The 24,019-nt window shown below is 43.3% G+C and overlaps 1 protein-coding gene across 15 annotated transcripts in view; it reads left to right on the top strand.

Moving 5' to 3' along the window:
- The window catches only part of Epb41l3 (erythrocyte membrane protein band 4.1 like 3), a 222,447-nt gene that overhangs the window by 176,775 nt on the left and 21,653 nt on the right, over window positions 1–24,019 (top strand). For 11 of the 15 annotated variants that reach the window (XM_052192732.1, XM_052192735.1, XM_052192736.1 and 8 more), the window contains exons 6-12: window positions 127–202; window positions 3,242–3,460; window positions 4,110–4,197; window positions 8,673–8,825; window positions 13,252–13,349; window positions 15,193–15,368; window positions 18,489–18,709. In XM_052192732.1, coding sequence (XP_052048692.1) covers window positions 127–202; window positions 3,242–3,460; window positions 4,110–4,197; window positions 8,673–8,825; window positions 13,252–13,349; window positions 15,193–15,368; window positions 18,489–18,709 — 1,031 coding nt within the window. Of the gene's footprint in view, window positions 1–126; window positions 203–3,241; window positions 3,461–4,109; window positions 4,198–8,672; window positions 8,826–13,251; window positions 13,350–15,192; window positions 15,369–18,488; window positions 18,710–22,524; window positions 23,080–24,019 lie in introns of all 15 variants that reach the window. The other 4 variants (XM_052192734.1, XM_052192742.1, XM_052192744.1 and 1 more) reach the window with 2 other exon arrangements.

Genomic DNA, 24,019 nt, shown 5'->3' with positions numbered 1-24,019 from the left:
GGTAACAGTGGTCCAAAGGTGCCTGATGTCACTGCCCTGAGTTTACGCACCCCGAGCTTTGAATTAGAATGTGCGTAGATGGTAGGTCCCTAAAGATTTGTTCTCATGTCTGTCCTATTCCTGCAGGTGGTGCCTGGCATTTTACATTTAATGTGAAGTTTTACCCACCAGACCCTGCCCAACTATCAGAAGATATCACCAGGTATGTGAACGTTGGCTGTGGGAACTGTAGGAATGTTGGGAGAGCCACACATGTCTTGAGTGCTCTGAGAAAGCGGGCATGTCTGGTAGCCTGACAGTCACCATCTGTCACATAGCAAAGGAAAGGCAACCGAATGAGTGCAAACATGGGCTCCCACCATTGAATTCCAGTGAATGGCAGATATTTCCATCTGTCTGACCCTCCTGGGAAAACCTGCAAAATTGAGATAGCCACTTACCCTGCATGGGATTCAGCTGTACATGATACAGCAGCAACACGGAGAGATCCTGCTTTAAAGTTGAATTATAGATATCTTTATAGGCTTATACTCTGTATGTTACCAACCTGAAACTTTACAACCTAACAGAGACATTGAGAGGGGGGAGAATGCACAAATCAATGTATGAGTCACGTTCGTATGTACATAAAAGGGAAATAAAGGTTTTATTTTCTGGGAAGATATTAAGAAATAGATCTAACAGACAAATATTCCTGTTTGGTGGTCGAGCTTAGAGAATGAAAGGGGGTTCCCTTCATAAAACCATACCATGTAATGTAGTCTGTTCTTGCTCCTGTCCCAAAACAACAAAGACCATGGTTGACAAACAGAAATTTTACTTGATGCGTTCTGGAGCCTACGAGTTCAAGACATGGGGGCTGATATAGCCCTTCTGGTAACGGTCTGTTTCCTAGCCACAGACTGCCCTCGACTCGTTACTATGTCCTCCCTGGGGACACTTCCCGAAGCATTTTTTAAAAGGCCCTAGTGGCGTTTAGGAAGCTCCTCCCTCAGAATCTAGCCATCTCTCGAAGCCTCACCCCACCCATCCCATAGGATGGGACTAGCATTTCAGAGTTTGGATCTGGGTACAGACACCCTAGACGTGGGCATTCTAGACAGTCATTCTCAGTCTGTGTGGATGTTTCCACACTGTGATTCCGGAGTCCCTTCCCTCGCTGTGCATGGTGGCGAAGCTGTTGGACCAAGATGACTCAGTCCCACATCCACATGATTTTCTGTGTGCGTCTCACATCTTTTTTTGGAAGGTTTTTCAAAGGAATTACTCAAACCAGCGTCCCTCCACTTGCTGCACTGGGATATGGTTTTATCAAAATCTTTGAAAAGAGTAGTGATTAGTTCTAGGGATATCTTCTATATTTGCAAAAAATTAGAGAAAATCTGTACTTTGTCTTTATAAAGACATTTCTGCTCAGGGCTGAGCAATTAGTGATGACTGATTTGTGGTTATAGACCCTAAATGTGCTTGGACTTATCAATCCATGCAGAGTTCCTGCTTTCCATGTAGTATCCGTAGAACCTGTGGGACATGTAAGAATTCTAATATCTGAACTACATAGCCTTTGCATCTGTCTGTGGCCAAACTTACTGCAGACCTACAGATCCTTCTCTCACATGGAGGGTAGACGACTCTAACAATTAAAGCTCATTAGTGTCAGCACTGACCCTGTAGGGGGGGAGGGTCATCTGTTAATCTTTTTATTATTTTATATCTATGAATCTCAAACAGAAGACAGATCGGCTAATAATGTAGTTGCTTTATAGCATCATGGCAGAATTACATGAAAAACTTGACTATAATATTTCTTCCTTTTAAAAGTATTCGCCTATAATGACATGATTTTCCCTTACTTCAAGGTAGGAGATTTTTATAGAATTTGTGTCAGCAAGATTCCAGGAAGGCATCATACTAGAGAGAGATAAAAGAGTGGAAATTACAGGTTTTTAGAAATACAGTCACTGAGAGTAGAGTTTCTAACCTCAGCTGCTAGGTTATCTGAGCTCCACTTGGGTGTATAGCAAGTCCTGTTGTCTAGGCTTGAGGATAAGACCTGCACGAAGGCTGCCTGGGTCTGATGGATAGTACAACTCACCCCAACTGATTTCTGAAATACTAGGGAAATACATCTTTTTTTTTCCTTGATGGATCTTTTTTTAAATTTTTTTTATTTTATTCGATATATTTTTTATTTACATTTCAAATGGTTTCCCCTTTTCTAGCCCCCCACTCCCCGAAAGTCCCATAAGCCCCCTTCTCTCCCCCTGTCCTCCCACCCACCCCTTCCTACTTCCCCATTCTTGTTTTGCCCTATACTGCTTCACTGAGTCTTTCCAGAACAAGGGGCCACTCCTCCTTTCTTCTTGTACCTCATTTGATGTGTGGATTATGTTTTGGGTATTCCAGTTTTCTAGGTTGACACCCACTTATTAGTGAGTGTATACCATGATTCATCTTTTGAGTCTGGGTTACCTCACTTAGTATGATGTTCTCCAGCTCTATCCATTTGCCTAAGAATTTCATTAATTCATTGTTTCTAATGGCTGAATAGTACTCCATTGTGTATATATACCACATTTTTTGCATCCACTCTTCTGTTGAGGGATACCTGGGTTCTTTCCAGCTTCTGGCAATTATAAATAGGGCTGCTATGAACATAGTGGAACATGTATCCTTATTACATGGTGGGGAATCCTCTGGGTATATGCCCAGGAGTGGTATAGCAGGATCTTCTGGAAGTGAGGTGCCCAGTTTTCTGAGGAACTGCCAGACTGATTTCCAGAGTGGTTGTACCAATTTGCAACCCCACCAGCAGTGGGGTTTCTCCACATCCTCGCCAACTAACAACCCTGAGATTTCACCTTACACCAGTCAGAATGGCTAAAATTAAAAATTCAGGAGGGAAATACATCTTTAAATGCCTTTCACTCTGTGCTTGTTTGATTAAGCTTTGTTCTATTACGAAAAGGTCCTGCTTCTAGGTTCTCTTAAATACTATGTGTAGCCCAGTTGCTCCTCCTTACATAGACTGATTATAGTTGAAATTGGGAGAAGAGTATGTAGATGTGTCCTTATAGAGGTTACTACTGGCCTGAGAGAAATTGTTTATGAATCGTAAATGTTCTTTTGTCTGATTCCTCAGTACTCTCATGCGTGAATATAATGTTCTTAGAATGTGTGCCCCTTGCACTGCCCCGTCTGCCTCTTTCAGCATGTGATAACGATAGCTTTCCCCTCGAAGGTACTACCTCTGCTTGCAGCTGCGAGATGATATTGTGTCTGGACGGCTACCCTGTTCCTTCGTTACTCTTGCCCTGCTGGGCTCCTACACTGTGCAGTCAGAGCTCGGGGACTACGATCCCGATGAATGTGGGAATGACTACATTAGTGAGTTCCGCTTTGCGCCAAACCACACGAAAGAACTGGAAGATAAAGTGATCGAGCTGCACAAGAGCCACAGGTTGGTGCAGAGAGCCCGTGTGCGTCCATCATGGGCGTCAGGTTTCCAGCCCAGCTCCTATTCCGGGGGGTCTAAGGGTGGGGCGGAGCCTACCTGTGCTCAAAATGGTGGCTTAGGTAAACGCCCTCTCAAAAATACATTTGTGAATACTCCTAAAAAGCTGTATGTCTCATGATTATTTTCCCACATTTTTGCTAACTATCTGTTACCCACAATGACTGGGAGCAGATTTCAGATGTTTTCAGACTATAGGATAGTCATATAGCATAGTAGTATTTCTTTGGGATGAGATGAAAGTCTAAATAGGAAATTCCAGGTATGTTTCCTAAACACCTGACATATGTAACCTCCAGATGACTTTTTACAGCAGTTTTAGAATGTCCCAACCTTCATAACAACACTTTAAAAGATTCAGATTTTTAGAGCATTTCAAATTTTTGGAGTTTTGAATTAGGGATGTGCAAGTTTGAACGCGCTGGTTTCCCAATGGAGGCTTTCTTACAAGATAGGGAGCTAAGTAGGAGATCTGTCAGTCCTCCCAGGTAAAGGGAGGCAGCAGACAGGTGGGCATACAGGAGCAGGGCAGTTGCTATTCCCTTTCAATTCTAATTGATTGAAAGAGACGTAACACTTATTTCTTCCTGACCAGAGGAATGACGCCAGCTGAAGCAGAGATGCATTTCCTGGAAAATGCCAAAAAGCTCTCCATGTACGGGGTGGACTTACACCATGCCAAGGTATACGTTCTCAAACTCTCGTCTGTTTGATTCTGCTACTGCCATAAGCTGGAATCTGCACCTCGTTTCATGGAAATGAATGTATCTGTGCTTCAAACCTGTGTGTTTTTTAACCCTATCCCATGTTTAAAAAGATAGCATTCACCTTTGCAGGGAGGTGGGCATGCTTCGTGGCTCAGACCTACATTACTGCTGTGGCTACACTTCATGGAAACCAGGCATAGCTGAAGTTTCTGTTCCCTGTTGATTCCACAGTACTTGCCCTTGATCTAGGAGTCCTAGCTAACCCTGCCTCCCTGATGCAAGCATATCTCTCACTCCCCGCTGACATGTGACCTTTGTGCCCCACTACCATGTCTCTTCCCTGTCATTAAACATACCCTCCTTATCTGAACAGTCCTGTGCCTGCCTGCCTGTCTACCTGTCTGTCTATCTGTCTGACATTGACCGATAGTCCAAACCCAAGCATTCATATGTTATGTGTCGTGTACTGTTCTTGCCCCGTTTTGAAATCCCACCAAGCACTCAGAGAGTTTAAGTTTAAAGAATCCTATCTCTAAAGTTTAAGTACTCTGGCATATATAGCCATCAGGGTAAGGATCGCCTTCCTGACTAGTAAGGGATGAGGTGCATCTGGGAAGGAAGAAATTGGAATTAAATCATGGGAGAGATTTGATTGATAAAGGACATAGAATAGTTTTGACCCCGTGTGATGGTTCAGCTAGAATTAACCTTCTCAGCATTGCTGGGCTAAGTACATGGCTACAAGCCTACTATTTAGACAGCCGTGAGCAACATCCTGTGAAAATACAGGTAGCTCCTGTCGACAGAATATGTGAACTTGGTTGGGACTCAAGAGATGTAGTCATGTATTTCAACCTTTTCAAAGGGTTGGTCTTTAGCAATCATGGGTACTTCTGTCCAATGAGACTAACAAGATAATATCGGTCTTGTATAGGAGTAAGGATTTGACCTCTGGTAGATGTCCCCAGTTTTAGTCTGGAACTCAAAAGGATATATGATTGCAGCTTCTAAGGAAGTAAGTCTTTCACAGTCCATCCTGAAGCCTAGGGATAAGGAGGTTAGAGGTGGCCAAGGTCAAGCAAGCATCTCACAACCATGATAAACAAAGAGAAGAAGGTCTCTGCTCTGTAAGTCCTGTTGATAACAAACCTTTCTCTGTTCTTCTTGGGGGCTTATCTCCATGATGACATTCACATGCCTACTGGGCTGGCAGTGTAGACAGACCTGGGGATGATGCCATTCACATGCCTACTGGGCTGGCAGTGTAGACAGATCTGGGGTAAATCAGCCTGTCCTGAGGGAGCTCTTGGGTTGACCTTTGGGGAACAAGGCAAGTCTACTGTGAGATTAGACAGAAAATGGTAGGCATCTGGATTTGATGGGTGATGTCTATGTGGTTTAATGGGAGATGTCTATGTGGTTTGATTGGTTATGTCTTTGGAGCACCATGAACATTCCTGAGGATAAGCACTTCTTAGGCATATGTACTAGTAAAATTTTAATATACATTTTAGCATGGCCAGAGCTTCTGCTAGGCATATATATGCTAGCACATTATATGCCAAGCACCTTGCATGTGTGTGTGTGTGTGTGTGTGTATGTGTGTGTGCGTGTGCGTGTGTATAATGTCAGGTTCCTTTTTTACTTGTTTTTGGTGTTTTGTTGTCTTTTCTGTTATGCTAGGTATATATACATTTGGGTAATGATTTCAAAAATAAGGATATCCAGCAAAACTTTATTATAAATCTTCACGTTTTCTCCAATTGGCTAAAAGGTGAAAAAAGAAAATGAACGTGGCACGATAATCTGAGTGAATGCGGAGCGGTTTTTGCATTGCATCATGCCCCGTGATCCATTTACGACCTAGAAATAAAGATTAGTGCGTCCTTTAGGGAAGTGCGGCCCTGGAAGGATCATTGCTGCCAGGAAACCAAACCACTTAACATAGCTGTAGCCACTGAACTTAAATAGATGGCCACTTTTTATTTAATAATATGATTTAAAATTATGCCATTTAAAAAATGAGTTATGGAAGTGGAATGCAGCCTGTTACAGAATTTTATCTGAATATTAAGTATAATGAATGGTTCAACTGTAGACCTCATTCTATCCTAAAGCCATGCTCCATCATTTCAAGAAGGAAACTGAATAAATTAAATTAGTGCTAGTTTCTGGTCATCAATGAGATTCTCTTATGTGGGTGGCTTGAGTGTTTTTGAGCTTAAGATTCATTTAAACATTCTGGACTGCCGTTTTGGAGCCCATAAGAAATACCTGTATTTAAGAATGGTCTTGTGTTTGGGAAACCTACCCCAAATAATTTGTTTTCTCTTAGGAAATGTCTATTTGCTTGTTTATCACTTAATATCCATCTTACTAGGTTTTGTCAAATTTATTTGATGTAAGATTATTATAAAGTGTGTGTCTGTGTCTGTGTGTGTGTGTGTGTGTGTGTGTGTGTGTGTGTGTGTTCCTATCAGGTGCCCTGTCTATGAAATAATTGAAGGACAGTAATAGCTCAATAGGGACTCTGAGTGGAGAAAGGAACTACAAATTGTGATAAACCCATGTCCCCTGAGCACTCCAGCGACAGAGGCTGAAGACTGAGAATATAAGATCACCAGAGCCACACAACAAGATCTCAGACAATTAAGTCTTAGTCTGTTGTTGGTCAGTGGTAAAGCAAAGCTACAGGTTAACTCCTCAAGCTGCAAGAAAACATAAAGAAATGATTGAAAGTTAATTAAAGTGATAACAGAACTCATTGCATTTAGCAGGACAGGCGGACACACCCCAGGTCTATCTACAGGGCCAGCACAATAGGCGTGTGAATGCTGTCACCACAAAGAGATGCCCCCAAGAAGGACGATGGAAACTTTATCATCAAAAATCCTTGAGATTAGCTCAATATGTAGCCTCTGGCAGAATCTGGATTCAGAAATACCTTCTGCTCTTGTGCAGTTAATGAGCTACAGACTTCATAGTTTCGTTTCTCATTCACCTTTGCTTTTAACAAACATGTTGACTCGATACGTGCTGTGTGGATGCTATGTTGTTGGTTCCAGAGGCAGTGCAGTTCTAGATGGCTGAGTCTCTAAGGAAGGGAGAAGAAGGGAGACTTGGTCTCAGCACTGCTGGCTAACAGGTGTGCTGGTGATGAAGGTAACTTAGGGACACAGAGCCACACAGTAAATCTGCAGGAGGAGGAGGAGAGGTGGGGTTCCCTTAATTTCTCTGTGAAGGGCACTGTGTCCCTTATGTTTCATGACACTGATAAGCTATGAAAATATAGATAGTAATGAAAATTGTTTTAAATATCCTTTTTCTCTTTGGACAAGGGCATAAAACTGTTTCTATCCAAAGAAAGTGACTCGAAGAGCCATGGCTGAAGCAGGCCCTCCTCCTGTTGGCTTGGCTACTTATGCTCCTAGGCAGTCCCCGATGAGTGGCCATAGGGACAGACTGGCTGGTTCTCAGGGATCAATACCTGTGACTTTGGGAACACCAGGTTACAAGTTCTTAAGTTGTCCCTTCATATTTAAGCCCCCTACCAGTAGTGGTTTTCCCCCATTCTATTATAATGTAAAACCTTGATTTAATGTCATTTCACTTTATGCAATAAGTTGGTGCCAAATAGATAGTATGTTTCCAAGGGAAAATTTTTGATTTTAAACTATCCTATCTTTTTTTCAAAATGTCATATTTCCAAGTGAAAGGTTTTTCTCAGAGGAAATATCCTTCTCTTTCGATTGCGGTGAGGAAGCAATCCCCGCCACATAGAAGGCTGAGGTGCCTGTGTCTGGCTCTTTCTTTTTTCCCCTCTTCATCTCTCTGGTGCTGCACAGTGACTCCAAGCTGGCAGGCCCATGCCAACTACCAGGCAGAGACCTCTGTGTCACTTCCTGGGTGGGCAGGGCCTGCTTGTGAAGCTTCCTGTCCCCTTTTCCAGAGCTGTGGGACACTGCACCTTACATACATTGTAGCGTTGTCCTGTCTTATCCTTCCGAAGCCACCAGAGTCCATTTTACAGGTTTCCGTGAATAAAACATTCAAAGGGTCCCGGACAGATGTCACAATGACACCTGGGCTTTGTGACTCCATGCCTCAGAATTTCATAGAGAAGACTGTGTGTGCGTGTGTGTGTGTGTGTGTGTGTGTGTGTGTGTGTGTGCGCATGTGTGCGTGTGTGTGTTTGTGTGTGTGTACACTTTGTATGCAGTATTAGTGCTATAAGTCTCATATACTCTGGTGAATTGATTTAACTTTCCAGCCCTCCACAATGAAAAATATCATCATTAAAATGCTATTATGTGGTAGTGGGGTTTTAAAAACTGCAGTCGTATTTTTCATATTTAAATTAGTCAATTATATCTTCTGTCATGGAGTCCTAAATAATCTTGAACCTGCAGAAAATGGAAATGATTAAGAACCTGCTCCGTTATTTCTTCCAGGATTCGGAAGGAGTAGAAATCATGTTAGGAGTCTGTGCCAGTGGTCTGTTGATATATCGTGACCGGCTTCGAATAAACAGATTTGCTTGGCCCAAGGTCCTAAAAATTTCTTATAAACGGAACAACTTTTACATTAAAATCCGGCCAGGAGAGGTAAGTACATCTGTATCTCCATTACCTCTGGGAAGGAAGATTCCAAGTGCAGGCAGAAATATAAACCATGTGTTGGCGAATTCTAAGCACTGTGGGATACAGGAAGTTATGTCTAAATGCCTCTGAGAATTTGTTGTAGGTTTCTCCGGTAAATTGTAACAACATGTTCTCTTCTTTGTTAAGCTATTCTAGCTTTTATTTTTTAAACCAACTGCATAAATTAACTGAAAATTATACTTTTAAAATTATATTTTAATATAGTATAAAGAAGCTTCAAACTGTGGTGAATGTCTCTCTTCCCTTGTGTCTTGTCGTTGTGTTCCTCCCATAAATCTGGGTGCTCTCTCACCTCAGTAGCACCAAGATAACATGCTCTAAGGTATAAGGAGTGGAGTTCTGAATGCAAATTATTTATCTGTTTAATCCACTAGAGAAACTAATAAAAGGATAAGAATTGTTAATACTTGTAAGCCATGCCAGGCAGTGGTGGCACATGCCTTTAATCCCAGTACTTGGGAGACAGAGGCAGGCAGATTTCTGAGTTCAAGGCCAGCCTGGTCTATAGTGTGAATTCCAGGACAGCCAGGGCTACACAGAGAAACCCTGTCTCGAAAAAAATAAATACTCTTAAGCCACAATCTACACACTGAACTTGCATCTTCCTTGATAATGTGTGCATAGTGTACTGTAAAGGCCTGCCAGACCCCCCTGCAGGAGAAAATTAATAAATACCTATAATTTCTGCTAGGTGTGACTGATATATTAAAGGCTCTCAAGCCTCAGAGATCCCTGCCCATTTGTATCTCTGAACATTTTCTTGAATAACACAGGGATCTCTGTCAGGCTTTCACCTCTCCACTGAAGTTTCTTGGTGGAAAATCATTTTCCAAAATGAAAATGTAAGGCTGGAGAGCTGGCTCTGCTGTTAAATGCACTTGTTGATCTTGCAGAAGACCCAGATTCTATTGCCAGCACCCACAGTGGCTCACAAATACCTGCAACTCCATTTCCAGAGGCTAAGACACCCTCTTCCAGATGTCTCCTCAGGCAGCAAGCATGCAAAATGGTGTAATGCATACATGCATATGTATATATATATATATATATACACACACATATATATAAAATAAATCTTTACAAAGTTTAAAAATTAAGTTATACATCAAGAATTGAATGTAATATGAATTTAAAATAATGATTATCTATAATGGTGCATAATAAGTAAGCGTTCCACATGATTATACCTGAAGTTGTGGTGTTTCTAAAGACACATTTTTAAAGATGATATGATCAACACTTAAGGCGCGCACATTCATTTGAATTCAGTGATAACTTAAGTGAGCAGCAGTTTCTTCGCAGACAGGGTTGAGCATGAGTCACGGAGACACATTACCTGCTCTTTTCCTTAAGGCATTTTCCTGTTTATCTTCTATTGAGCAGAGAAACGGTGAGCGCTGAAATCTATAACACCGTCTTACACAGGAGATGGTGTTCTGTAGATGAGGAGCAAGTGGTGTGGGGGCAGGTCAGAAGGGAGAGTTGGTGACGTGAGCTAACGGACAGCCGAGAGCCGTGGGAGGTTTGAATAAGGACATAATGTCCAGGAGGAATATTTTACTTTTGTAAATTTCATAATGAAACCCCAGTGACCCAATGAAACAACGTAGTAGACCCAATCATCTGGAGGCCGTGAGGAAAGAATGGACGGAACAGGTTTGTGAGAGGGTTCTAGGCAGAACTGGTCAGCTTTGGATCATGGTGGGGATGAGAATAAAGGGAGAAGTTTCCAGAAGGGTCAGAGGTTTCTGTTCCCATGATTGACGTTGGCAGAGATGATCTTAACTCTGTGAAGAAAGAGTTGGCGAAATTTTTCGGAACATAATATTGAAATTCTCACATGGATCTGCTCCCAGCTCTTTGGATTCTCTTAGTTATTAACACTTTGCCGTTTGTTTTGACGATGAGTTTTTTAGAATCACAAAGAAAAAATAAAGTCAGGAGACAATGTGAAGCAAAAGTCTTTTAAAAATGACTCAGTCACTTGATAGACTTGACAGAGCGATCAAAGACAGACTTTAAGGATTAGTGCTTACACAGTAGACAATAATGAGTCACCAGCTGTATACAACTTATTGAAGGCCTTAGGCATGGCATAAATTGACTGAGGAAAAATAAAACAGGAAGGATTCAAAAGGAGAACCCTAATAAACAATGTGTGTCCTTGTTAGGGTTTTACTGCTGTGAACAGACAACGTGACCAAGGCAGCTCTTATAAGGACAACATTTAATTGGGGCTGACTTACAGGTTCAGAGATTCAGTCCATTATCATCTAGGTAAGAGCATGGCAGAGTCCAGGCAGGCATGGTGCAGGAGGAGCTGAGAGTTCTACATCTTCATCTGAAGGCTGCTAGTAGAAGGCTGACTTCCAGGCAGCTAAGACAAGAGTATTAAAGCCCACACCCACAGTGACACACCTACTCCAACAGGACCACACCTCCTAATAGTGCTGCTCCCTGGTCCAAACATATACAAACCATCACAGTTTGCCTCACTGATCAAGAGAGGGGCAGATAGAGAAGCAACCTACAGAGGAGCAGACAGCCAGAGACGTTAAAGGACTAAGTTCCACATGACATGCATGAGTCTCTGTGTGAAGTGACTCACTAGCAGTGATGTGGGCTACACAGAGGGCGTGCAGAATGGGGATCAGGGAAAAGTCTTCAATAATTGTGTAAGAGTTCGGAGGCATTAGGAGCACCTGCCAGGGTGTATTAGGGTGGGTAAGTGGTGAGCTCTTGGGGCGACAGATGGTGGCTCCCCTTTCCTAAGGTATGAGAGAGGAGAGTGAACAAGGCTTTGGGGTGTATCAAAAGCATGTGGAAAGAAACATGAATTATACTCATACTTGAGTTGATTACCAATGGCCCACAAGCTCTGCAGACACAGACCAGAGCGGGAAGCCTCTCTGTTCCACCAAGGAGCCGCAAGAGCAGGAGAGAAGGTGGGGAGGGACATCCAAAGGCTGGAAGTGGGAGCTGAGTTAGAAAGAAGAAGGCTACCAGATCAGTCATACGTAGATAGGAGGAAGAGCTCCAGTGTTCTGTAGCTCAGCCGGTAAATAGAGTTGACACGGAATCTTACATTTCAAAACACCTAATAGGGACAATTTGGAATACCCCCAGCATTGAATCGTGAGCTAGTTTTAAGAGCCGAGTATCCCAAACGATCCCTAATCTGATTGACATGTCCACAGTATACTCCTGAAATACGTACAATTATTATGTGACTATAAACATTTTGAATTGCTTTTTAAAAAGAGGGGAGAAATTCCTGCTGGTCTTTATACAGAGAGTGAGCCGACTCTGGACAGCCCCTGGTCTGGGTGTTCCGTTCTTAGATGTTAGATGCAGTTCTAAAGGATGGCATTTAGTCAAAAGCCACGGTACTTAGTAGGACCTTCAGACAACAGCAGTTTTTCTAACCCCCACGATACAGAAACAACCGAATCAAATACAAAACTGGGGAAGGCAACTTCTGATGTATTTCCCAATTACCCCAGTCACCTAAGCAGACAAGAAAAAGAGGTCAGCAGTAATCATATCTCCCACATCAGGTGTATTTGATTCCCTCACCTTGGTGCTTTGCCACAAAAATAACTTCTGCTGTTAATATCAACACAAATCTGGTTGTTCTGTGCCCTTTGGAATAAGCCCTCGCTACAAGGTCATTGCCCTCTGCTGGCCTGATGTATTATGGCGCCCACAGACACCAAAACCAGGCGGTAGTGCATCTGTAATGACATCAAAGCATGGTACAAAAGAGCAGATATTTATCTTGAAAGCTTAAATGACTGACAGAGTATCCTATGAAGAGTCTCAACAAGATGGGAAATAGGAAAAATGTACTCTTTCCATCTGTGATGTTCACTACAGAAATGCATTAGCAGTCAGCACTGTAACCCACGGCAGGGCACACAGGAGACCTCAGCAGTATCATAAACAGCAAGACGTCAGCTATGGGGAAAGGACATATATTTCCAAACAGGTCCTGGAAGACGTTACCTCTATGTCTGCAGTGGACAACTTTGACATTTGTGTTGATTTAGTTCAAGCCCTCATGGCACTGAAAGCAACTTGAGGTGAGATCAGGGTGAACTGGTCTCTGGAGAGAATCCATGCATCTCCCTGATTTGGGTTCAGATTCTGAGAGACGCATATTATCTACACTTCAAGCATTTTTAAGGTTCAAGATAACAGATACAAACAAGTGGATTCCTTTGCCTGAATTCTGTACATAGCCTCTAACTGGGCAAAAAAAAAAAGAATTAGAATGGACTCTAAGTCTGTATGTTATTTGCAGAGTTTTTATTTATAATACCGAAGATCATTTTAACCTTTCCTGGTGTTTGTTGGTTTTAATTTTTAGTTTGAGCAATTTGAAAGCACCATTGGGTTCAAGTTGCCGAACCACAGGGCCGCTAAGCGCCTCTGGAAAGTGTGCGTGGAGCATCATACATTTTTCAGGTAGGAAGCAAATATTTAGGTTTCTTCCTAGCAAAATTTTGAACTGTTGGAGCCACTTTTACTAGGGGAAAAAAAAGCTGTAGAAGAAATGGAAAAGGTCATGGGCCCTTTCTGCTCCTGTGATAAGAATCACCATTCCTCCTCCTTGTTCAAATGTTCCTTCCTTTTTAAAAATATACATGCATGTGTGTGTGTGTGTGTGTATGTGTGTGTGTGTGTATGCGTACGCACGCAGGTGTAGAAAGTATACATGCATGTGTGTATAGAAAATATACATGCATATACATGCATATATATGTGTGTTGTTTGTATGTAGAAAATATACATGTGTGTGTTTGTATGTGTGTAGAAAAAATACATGTGTGTGTGTGTGTGTGCGCGCGTGCGCGAGTGTGCATGCGCGCGCGCATGTAGGTATATGCATGTCACTTTATACACAGAGGCCAGAGGACAACCTCGGATATCCCTCCTCACTTCCCACATGTTTAAGATGGGGTCCATTGTTTGCTGCTGCTACGCGTTGTTCACACAGCTAGCTGAGCCCTCCTGGCTCAACTCCTGTCTTCCTATAGATAGATTGGTATTACAGGGTCTGCTGTGCCCAGATATAAGTGGGCTCTGGGGCTCCAATCTCAGATTCTCAGGCTTATGAGGCAAGTATTTCTCGGGATGAGATGCAACCTTACTATGGAATCCAAGCTTCCCCAAAGCTCCCAATCCTCCTCCCTCAGCCTTCAGAGAGATGGAATCATAGATGAGAGCCGGTATAAAATTCTGAGGAACACAGGACAAATGTGAAGGATTTTCCTTGATTCATCTTTACTTATCTGCTCTTGTCCTTTCTTTATATTGTGTGTATTCATCATTATATTTCATAATTGTCGGTTATCCTGTCTCTTTCTTTCTCTTTCTGCATGTATGTCTGTGTGTGTATATGTATGTGTATGTCTGTGTGTATGTCTGCACATGGTGTGTAGATGTGTATATGTGCGTGGTGTGTATGTCTGTGTGTATGTGTGTTTGTATGTGTGTGGTGTGTGTATGTCTGTGTTTGTATGTGTGTATATGTATGTGGTGTATGTATGTCTATGTGTGTATGTATGTTTGTATATGTGTATATGTGTGGTATGTGTACATCTTGTTTGTTTGTATGTGTGTATGTATGTGTGTGGTGTGTGTATGTCTTTGTGTATGTCATTTGTATATGTATATATGTGTGTATTATGTGTATATGTATGTGTGGATGTTTGTATGGATGTGTATATGTGTATGTGTATATGTATATGTATGTATGTATATTTGTGCATGTGTATATGTATATGTGTATGTTTGTATGTATGTGTATATGTATATATGTGAGCATGTAAATGTGTATGTCTGTGTATGTGTGTATGTATGTATATGTGTATGTTTGTATGTCTGTATGTGTGCATATGTATGTGTTGACCTCAAATTTCTTACCCTTCTGCCTTCACCTCCTAAATGCAAGAGTTATAGGCATGTACCACCATACCTGACTTTTTATATCTTTTATCTTTTTATAAAACAATTTGTAGTGCTAGGAATAGAACCCAGGGCCTTGGCATACTGGGCAAATGTTCTATCACCAAGCTATATCCCCAGAACGCTCCTCCCTATTCTGCCCAACCCCGCATTTTCTTTAACTTCTGTATGACATTCCCAGTCAATAGGTGCTGTATGTGTTGATAATGTTTCCTATCAACTCAGATTCATTTAACTACAAATTGTGCATTAAACTTTTAGCACAGAAAGCACAGTGCTAAGCTTCAAACACCATCTGAAGGTGAGTTCACATTTCTGGTGTTTTCTTGAATACCTTCAGACTACTGCTACCAGAAGCACCTCCAAAGAAATTCCTGACCTTGGGCTCCAAGTTCCGCTACAGCGGCAGAACCCAGGCGCAAACGAGAAGAGCCAGCGCGTTGATAGACCGCCCGGCGCCTTACTTTGAACGCTCGTCCAGCAAACGATACACCATGTCTCGAAGCTTGGATGGAGGTAGGCACTGCTAACTGGTCTCGGTAACTCCCGGTAGCTCCACAGCAGGGTGAATGGGTCTAACGTGAGCTTTGGCTAAGCGGGCATCTCCTTGTTGTGATGTGAATCTGAATTGCTGAGTGGCAGGTTTTTGAACCATCTCAAAATATATCTTTATCGGTCTGTTTTATTATGAGCTCATGTAGGACTACCTCAGTTAAGAACCTGGGGATTTAGCTCAGTGGTAGAGCAAGCGCAAGGTCCTGGGTTCAGTCCTGGGGGGGGGGGGGGCAGGGAGACATAGAAAAGAAAAGAAAAGAACCTAGGAAGGATGTCTTCGCTATCAGGGTTGGGGCTTACCCTCCCGAAATCAGTTCTCTTCCAGGCAGATCTTCAGGGATGAACAGAAGAAAACTATAAGTTAAATACATCTCTGTTTCTAAAAACAATTAGGGAGACTAAGAACCATGCTACCTGGGGAAAAAGCATTGCTGTGGTAGGTGACCCTGTCTGCGGTCTAGTCAGAAACTTCATCCTGAGTTCTGAATAGGGGGTGGTTTTGTCTATGGCCTGTGATGTTATCCCTCATGACAGAGGGCTCTGCCTCAGAGCACGCTAGCAATAGTGACCCTTAGGACCTGGGTACAGGCAGGTCTAATTCAGCACCTGTCCACGGGCTTGCTAGCTCTTGGAAGGCTCATCCTGAATGGATAAAGAATTAGACATTTCTGAAAGGTAATGTTAATGAGTAAACCTAAAGAAAAATGGAAAAGTTAGATTGCTTGGGGCACTCTTCCCTCACCTGCGTTTCTGCCGCCCCTTGTTGGGGCTGAGTACTCTTCATTCCACTTACCTAATCCATGGGAGCAGTGGGTGAGGGCTCCCTAGAACTCCTGATTAAGAAGCAGCCATGTTTGTACTATGAGTGCTGTGTTGTGTCTGTTGCTACTAATGTAGAAACAACACTTATGTAGATACATAGGAAAATTGGAACCTGGGCTCTGTGGTCCTTAGTTTTAGTCATGTAAAAAAGACATTAGAGCACCTTCACCCTTCCTGGGCTTCTTATAAAGAGTGAAGATGTGTGGAAAGCAGTCTTCATGTTAATAGAATTGTCACCATAATTATGTTGGTAATTATTCTTAGAGGCCTCTGTGAGCTGGCCACAACATGAATTACATACAGTCAGCCTTCATGTGTGAAGGTTCTGACTCTGCAGCCAACCAGCTGTAGATCGAAACCATGGGTTGAAGATATAAGAGACTTATAACTTATGTAACTTATCCACTATAAGGGTGGATAGGGGTCTCTCTTACCAAGCAGGCCCAGGACCCCTAGGTTCAGAGCTCCATCCCCAGCACCAGAAAACATCACAGACAGACCTGCAGACAGCTGATATGTATTTCTTCCATTATTTCTTAAAAAAAAAAATTACATCCACACCGAATACACAGACTGCATTCCTCTGTCATTCTCTCAGCAGTACATTGTGATAACTACTTACATATTATTTAAATCGAGCTAGGTATTAAAAACAGTGGCGGTGGCTTAAACTGAGAGACAAATTGAGTATGTAAAAGATGTGTCATTCTCCGTAAGGGACTTTAGCATCTGTATTCAGAGAAGTCCCAGCAACAACCACGGGGGATGCCCAGAGAGGATCTGCAGCTCTGTACCATCCAGTGTTTCTAGACCCATCCATTTGCAGTAGAATTAGGATGTGAAAATCTCCACGTTGATGCCACAACTTCTCTTCAGCTCTTTAGAATCTCTTCACTCACCATCTGTATGTCTGTCCAGTCAGTGTTTGAGGAACCTGTGTAGACTCAAGCCTTCCTTTCCCCTGGACGCGCCCCAGGGAAAGCCATTGTTGTCAGTCTTGTTTCCCCTTTGTCTTTGTGTGAAAATGTAAGAAAACAGAAGACAATTGTGAAATCAGCGGACTAATCCATGCTGTCTCCTCCTTTCTGCCCAAAAGTGACGTTAGTATGTGCTGCCTTGCTCTTTGTTGCCCTGACGTTAGTAATATGTTCTGTGCTGTGGAGTGGGTGCCGTTCCTGCATGTTGGAACATTAAACTGCTTTCTGACAAGACAGCAGCCTGTATATAACAGCGTAAATGGCCGCTAGGAAACCATGTCTTGTGTGAGCTTTTCATCAGCATAAAGAGGCAGAGACTATCTTAGTGAAGGATTTCATTTAGAATCCTTGTTTGGTTTTGGTTTGGTCTTTTAAAGTGCAGAAAATATATGAATTCTGGCTATATTCTTGTCTGCGATCAACTGTACAGTGTTTGAAAAGTGGCGCTTTTAAATTTCAGTTTGTTTTCATATTTGATCCCTAAAAGAATGACTAGCAACATTTGAAAACCTATGTGAATTAAGCACTGGCCAGAATGAAGCGTCCTTCACTAAGACAGCACTGGGATGAGGGGCTGAGCCGCATCCCTGTGCTCGCACGCTCTGCCCTTGCATGGGTTTTGCTTGCTGGCCGTGTTTGTCTTGTTTTCCCCCAAATAATAGAGATGAGAATGAGTGCGCATACACATCTATGTGGCGGTGGAAATGAAAGCATTCCCCTGCATCAGTATTGAGAGGAATGACCTTCTAAATTCTACAACCTCCGCCAAAATGATTAAGCTCTACCACTGTGCTTTGAGCTTTTATATCGTACGAGTGATGGACTTGTCAACACTGAAAAATAATAGAAACAATCCATCGCTCCTTTGACGGAGGGCACTTCCGGGGATATGCTCAAAGTCAAGCGATTAGAGTGTCTGCTGTAAACACTACCATGAATTGTTGAACTTAGTGTGAATCTGGTGTGAACACCCAGCCATAGCTCTTGCCAGTAAAAGCAGCTTCCTCTCCTTTAAGTCCTCCCCACCCCCACGAGAATGCTAAGCATATTCCAGGCTTCAGGACATGGCATTTAAATCATTTTAAAACACTGGTCCAGTGCTGCTGAAAGATACAGTGCTTGGATAAAGGATGGAGGTCCCTGCAGCTCTCCCTTGCCTTACTCAGACCAGGCTGATGTTATAGTGGTGTTCTGCTCCTAGTAATGGTACCACGTGGCGTTGCTGTTCGTCTTCTGACTTAACCATTTGGGATTTTATTTCCCTGGTTGTATTTGCTTTTAGCATCAGTGAGTGAAAACCATGAAATATACATGAAGGATTCTATGTCTGCTGCAGAGGTTGGTACAGGCCAGTACGCCACAACAAAGGGCATCTCTCAGACCAACTTGATCACCACTGTGACTCCAGAGAAAAAGGCTGAAGAGGAACGTGTGGAGGAAGAGGGCAGAAGGAAGAAGGCGGAGGAAGCCACACCCGTCACAGCCCTCCGGCACGAGGGAAAGGTACAACTCCCGGCTGCCTTCCAGAGCTGCCCCCAGCTCTTACTAACAGCTCAGTCCATTCTGACACGGTCGACCAAGATATTATTATTATTATTGTTGTTGTTGTTGTTGTTATTATTATTACTATTATTATTTCAGCATTTTTCTCTAAAAGTTGTTTCCTTAAAAACTTTTTGGAAAATTTTAACAAGGAGTGTGTTTGACAAGACTTTCAACAGCTGTTCTATATGGATCTCTTTAAAAATGTTCTTGGGTAGTACAATGCCTTCTTCTGCTTGGACTTATGGTTTATAACTGCCACTAAAGCTAATGAATGTTTCTGGCCTCACTCTCCAGGTGTGGTATGCTTTCTTAGACATTATGGAAACCCATATTTATTTTCTGAGGACATGTACCCCGAGTGGCCATACCTGAGGATTTATGCCTCATCTCCCAGTCCTCTAGCTATACTGTAATCTGCAAAGGCGTGGCTGTTTGAAATGAGACAGACAAGCCCACGGTGCAGTGAAGGAGAAAAGCTGGTTTGTCATAATAGCGATCTCCGCTCACTGACTTTACTCCCCCACAGACTACATTTCACATATTGGTTTTTAGTGTCTCATTGATTTCCAGTGATTTGGTATTGCAGCAGCTTGCGAGCAAAACAAGTATGTTTGTTTCAAACTTAACATATGTGGGAGGCTCTTGCATAGCAAGAGTGAAAATGAGAGCCTCCTTTAACATACTGGGCACACAGAGAGGAGGTCACATACAGAAGAGAGAGTCATACAGAGAGAGAGGCGGGACAGGGTAGGGGGCACAGAGAGAGGCATGGGAAATGATCCATTTTCTAGTTTCCCATTTATCTTGAAACATACATGCATTTGATTCCCTGGTGATTTTTTGCATACAAATATTCCTTTTCAAAAAAGTATAAAGGACCTCATGGGGCCTCTTCCCATAAAGTTCAGCAGCCTCCCAAGCAGCAGCATTTCTTCAGATAAATTGATGTTTGCTCCGAGGATGTGTCTTAGTGGTGAAGAGCTGGCTTAACATGCACTCTCCCTTAGTTTAATATCCAAGACCTCAAGACCCTAAGCTAAGCAAATAAACACTTTCTGTAGTACATAAGAGTATTTCAGATCACCTTATGAATTGTCCCTTTTTGGTTCAAAATAAAGCATCCTCAATGTAGCTATTTGAAGAGGGAGAAGAAAGAAATTATGGTTTAATCTTCTGTGCCATGTATTAAAAGGCTTTTGGGAAGACAGCTTTGCAGTGGGGAAATAAAGACAGTCAGCACTGGATCCCAGCTACAGCCTCCCAGAAGGCCCTGTTGAAAGGCTGCCTTCCAGAGGACTGGATTTATGAGGGTCATAGTTCCCTATGTCCCTCATTTTCTGGGGACAGTGACGATTTTAGGAATAGATTCTTTGTTTTCCAAACACAGAAATAGGCCTGGAGTCAGAAGTGATGGCCCCGGCAAGACCTTCCAGTTACTTCTGCTATCCAAATACACTTTGTTCTAAACCTGATCTTTACGTTCTTCTCACCAGTTAAGCAAGCCAAAGTCAGGTCTTATAACTAGGATCAAATCTTATAAGTGGGAAAGGGAGATAATCCTCCAGGAGTATAAGTGAGGATGGCCCTTACATTTGGTTGTTTCAAAGTCTCTTGAGATTACCAATGCCTACAGATGATTCTCATGACCGTAAAATACACTTGAATGATAAACAGAGAGAAAGGATTTTGTTTTCTTCCAAAGTATACCCAGTTTCCCCCCCCCTTTATTTGAACACACAGCACCTACCCATCTTTCTCTGAGCCACCGATGTCCCCAGAAAATGAGGGACGTGAAGAACTATGACCCTCATAGCTCCAGTCCCCTGGAAGGCGGCCTTTCAACAGGGCCTTCTGGGAGGCTGTAGCTGGGATCCAGTGCTGACTGTCTTTATTCCCCACTGCAAAGCTGTCTTCCCAAAAGCCTTTTAATACATGGCACAGAAGGTTAAACTGTAATTTCTTTCTTTTCCCTCTTCAAATAGCTACATTGAGGATACTTTATTTTGAACCAAAATGAAAATTCACTGCTGGGAATGTTTAAAAGGCTGTTTTTTCCCAGGCTGCCTGGGGTGGGGCATTGCTTCTCAGATGACCTTCCAGGTCCAGTGTCTCACTGCCTAGGGAGAGTCACCTTCAATGAAGAGGCTGCTTTACCTTCTAAATGATTCTTAGCTGGATGTGCTTTGTGCAGATCCCTGTTTAGGATGCCTTGTGTAGTGTCAAGTGTGAGGGTCAATGAAATGTTTCAGAGGCTGACATAGCCATATAAACTTTTATCTGGGCCATTGTCTCCTTCCCCTGCACCTCAGATGTGATTTGATTTGTACATTTTCATCCTGTGTGTTGCTATATTTATCACATCTCTCTAAGTCAGGATTGAATAACCACCACCCAGCAGGCTGAGTAATTTTATGCTCTCAAGATGCTAGGTAGGACACACACACATACACACACACACACACACACACTCCCAGCAGACTGAGTAATTTTATGCTCTTAAGATGCTATGTCACACACACACACACACACACTCCCAGCAGGCTGAGTAATTTTATGCTCTCAAGATGCTAGGTCACACACACACACACACACACACACACACACACCAAGCAAGCTGAGTCATTTTTACTCAAGATTCTAGGTAACACACACCCACATACACACACATTGTCCAAGCAGGCTGAGTAGTTTTTATGCTTTCAAGATACTAGATAACACTCAGTCATACACACACACACACACACACACCGAGGCAGGGCAGCTGAAGAAAGCTACCTCAGGTTCCACATGCCCTGGTCTTAAATATATCCTGCTATAACAGCCCCTGTGTTTTGCCTCAACCTGTTTAGGGACTCTTTGCTTCAGGCCCTGGCCATAGAGACTGCTGGGAATGGAGTTGATTCTCCCAGCTCATAAAGGCAGGTGCTCATGGGGATCTCTTCAGTAGAAATTCATGCTTTATCATCACGTGTGAAGGAGTCAAACCTCAGCTGTAAACATACTCTTTATCTGCTCAGAGAAATATGAAGGCTAAGAAATTCCATCAATTCACTATTTGTAGACAGCATGTGGCAGAAACCAAACAGAGAGAAACCACAGTACAGGAAACCGGAAACCTGTTCTCTTTGCTGGTTAGCTGCCTTCAACCACTGATAAGTGCTTCGGTCCTGTCTAGCAGCATAGATAAAGAAGCCACAAATGGGTGATTAAGAGGAACCTCAGTTCTCTATGGGGAGCCAGAGACCCTGAAGTATTCACTGCTAACACCCTCATCCCATTGATAACTGCCTTCACACAGGAGTGGGGCCAGAAACTTCCTGATTGGGAACCCACCTCTTGGGGTATGATTGGCTAACCAAGAAAAGGAAGATTACTAGAGAATTTTTGAACACAGTCAAAATTTAAATTTTATTTCATTTTCATTTCTTGATCCAGCTGAGCGATGGGCCAGTCTGTTCCCCGGAGATCAGGAGAACGTTATTGAAAGTCTCTGTTTTTCTTTTGTTAGAGTTGTTTAGCTTCCAAGCATGTTTCTACAGGGGGGTTCTTCACCCGGCAAATTCTGTCCTGAGTTTTGGCATCTCAGCCTCTGTATGATGGTCTACTGGGAGAGCGCTAGTCCTCCTCAGCCAAGCAGCACTGACTACTTTAAAGCTCTTGTTTTAAGGTTTTATGTTGATTCCCATGAGAAAGTTGACTAATTGCACTTTTCTTTTTGTCCTTTTGCATCCATGTTTACCGCTTCCTGTCTTCCTCCGTCTCTTCCACATCAGTCACCACCACCTGGGCATGGCACTGCTGGCTCATGTCCCCAGTCACCCCCATCAGCCCATCTTGACCCTCCCTCTCCGGCAGTGCTCCGTAGGAGGTGTAAGGAGAAGGAAAGGGCTTCTCCGGGTTCTGCTCTGCCTAACAGGGAGCCATCCTCGGAGTCTGAGGCCCAGGGGAAGGCCTACTTAGGGGACCAAGATGTGGCGTTTGGTTACAGACAGCCAGCTGGCAAAGGAACCACGCTGTTTTCCTTCTCCTTGCAGCTCCCTGAGTCATTCCCCTCACTCCTGGATGAGGACGGGTACCTCTCTTTCCCCAACCTTTCTGAAACCAACCTCCTGCCCCAGAGCTGGCAGCACTTCCTGCCCATCCGCTCGCCCTCCCTCCTTCCCTGCTTCCTCTTCATCTTCTTCTTCCTGCTGTCCGCCTCCTTCTCAGTGCCATATGCCCTCACTCTCTCCTTCCCTCTGGCTCTGTGCCTCTGCTACCTGGAGCCCAAGGCGGCCTCCTTGAGCGCCTCCCTAGACAATGACCCGAGTGACAGTTCAGAGGAAGAGGTGTGTACCTCAGCATAGAACACTTTCCCTGCGTGTTCCGTGCTTCAGTCCGAACCAGTGTTAGCTGGCTGCAGCCATTAGTGGTCCTACTTTCAGAGCCTCATTTATTGTGTGTGCCACCATGTTGAGGGTTTCTGTGTTGGGGAGTCCAAGCCAGGCCCCAGGGTTAGGCACAACACCATGTGGGATGTAACAGCCTGTAGCCAGCTAGTGACTCTGCTACCCACTGAGTTCTACGTGGGCTAAGGACTCAGCTGGAATTGGACTTCAAATAACTCATTCACTATGGAAAGTTCATGTCTTAGTTACAGATCCTGCTCAGCTGCCGTCATGTAAATTAAATCTCATGTAATACAAATGAGTAGTTTCCCACCCAAGTAAGATGCAAAAACAGTTGCCAAGTTAATGTTGCTAGGAGTTAAATATCATCATGTCCGAGAAGCATCCCCAGATTGTCCTGTCTCTCCTCCCGCTACGACCCAAGACACTTCCATGGTCCTGTGAGACACAAGTTCTCACTGTTGAGTCAGAAGGAATACCTACAACAGTTTATAGCACCTGTAGGACATCACTTATCAGTAGGGCCATAAATAAGACCAGAAAGAACCACTTGAACCGTGTGAGTAGTGCTGTGGTGTCCACAAAAACTCAGGGCGAGATTTTTTTGCTGTTTCTTTCCTCTCTTGCGCTGTATGTATCTGACAGCTGCATAAGACCCACATGTGTACACACCTGATGTACCACAACTGGTTTATCAAATTGGCTTGCTGTCTCTGGCCCTTGGCTAGGTAGTCTTATAAATGGAGGAAAAGCTGAGTTTTCAGCCTGTCCATCTGCTGTCCCTCATGCCAGCCCCTAGCTGAGTCAATGTCACCAGCCACCTTTCCCTCCTGATTTCTCTCCTTCCCAAGACTCCACAGGGCTTCCTTTTGAAAGGACT

Source organism: Apodemus sylvaticus, chromosome 9, assembly GCF_947179515.1.
Source record: "Apodemus sylvaticus chromosome 9, mApoSyl1.1, whole genome shotgun sequence".
NCBI lineage: Eukaryota > Metazoa > Chordata > Mammalia > Rodentia > Muridae > Apodemus > Apodemus sylvaticus.
Note: the sequence above shows the minus strand (reverse complement) of the source record. Positions and strands in the feature narration are given on the sequence as shown.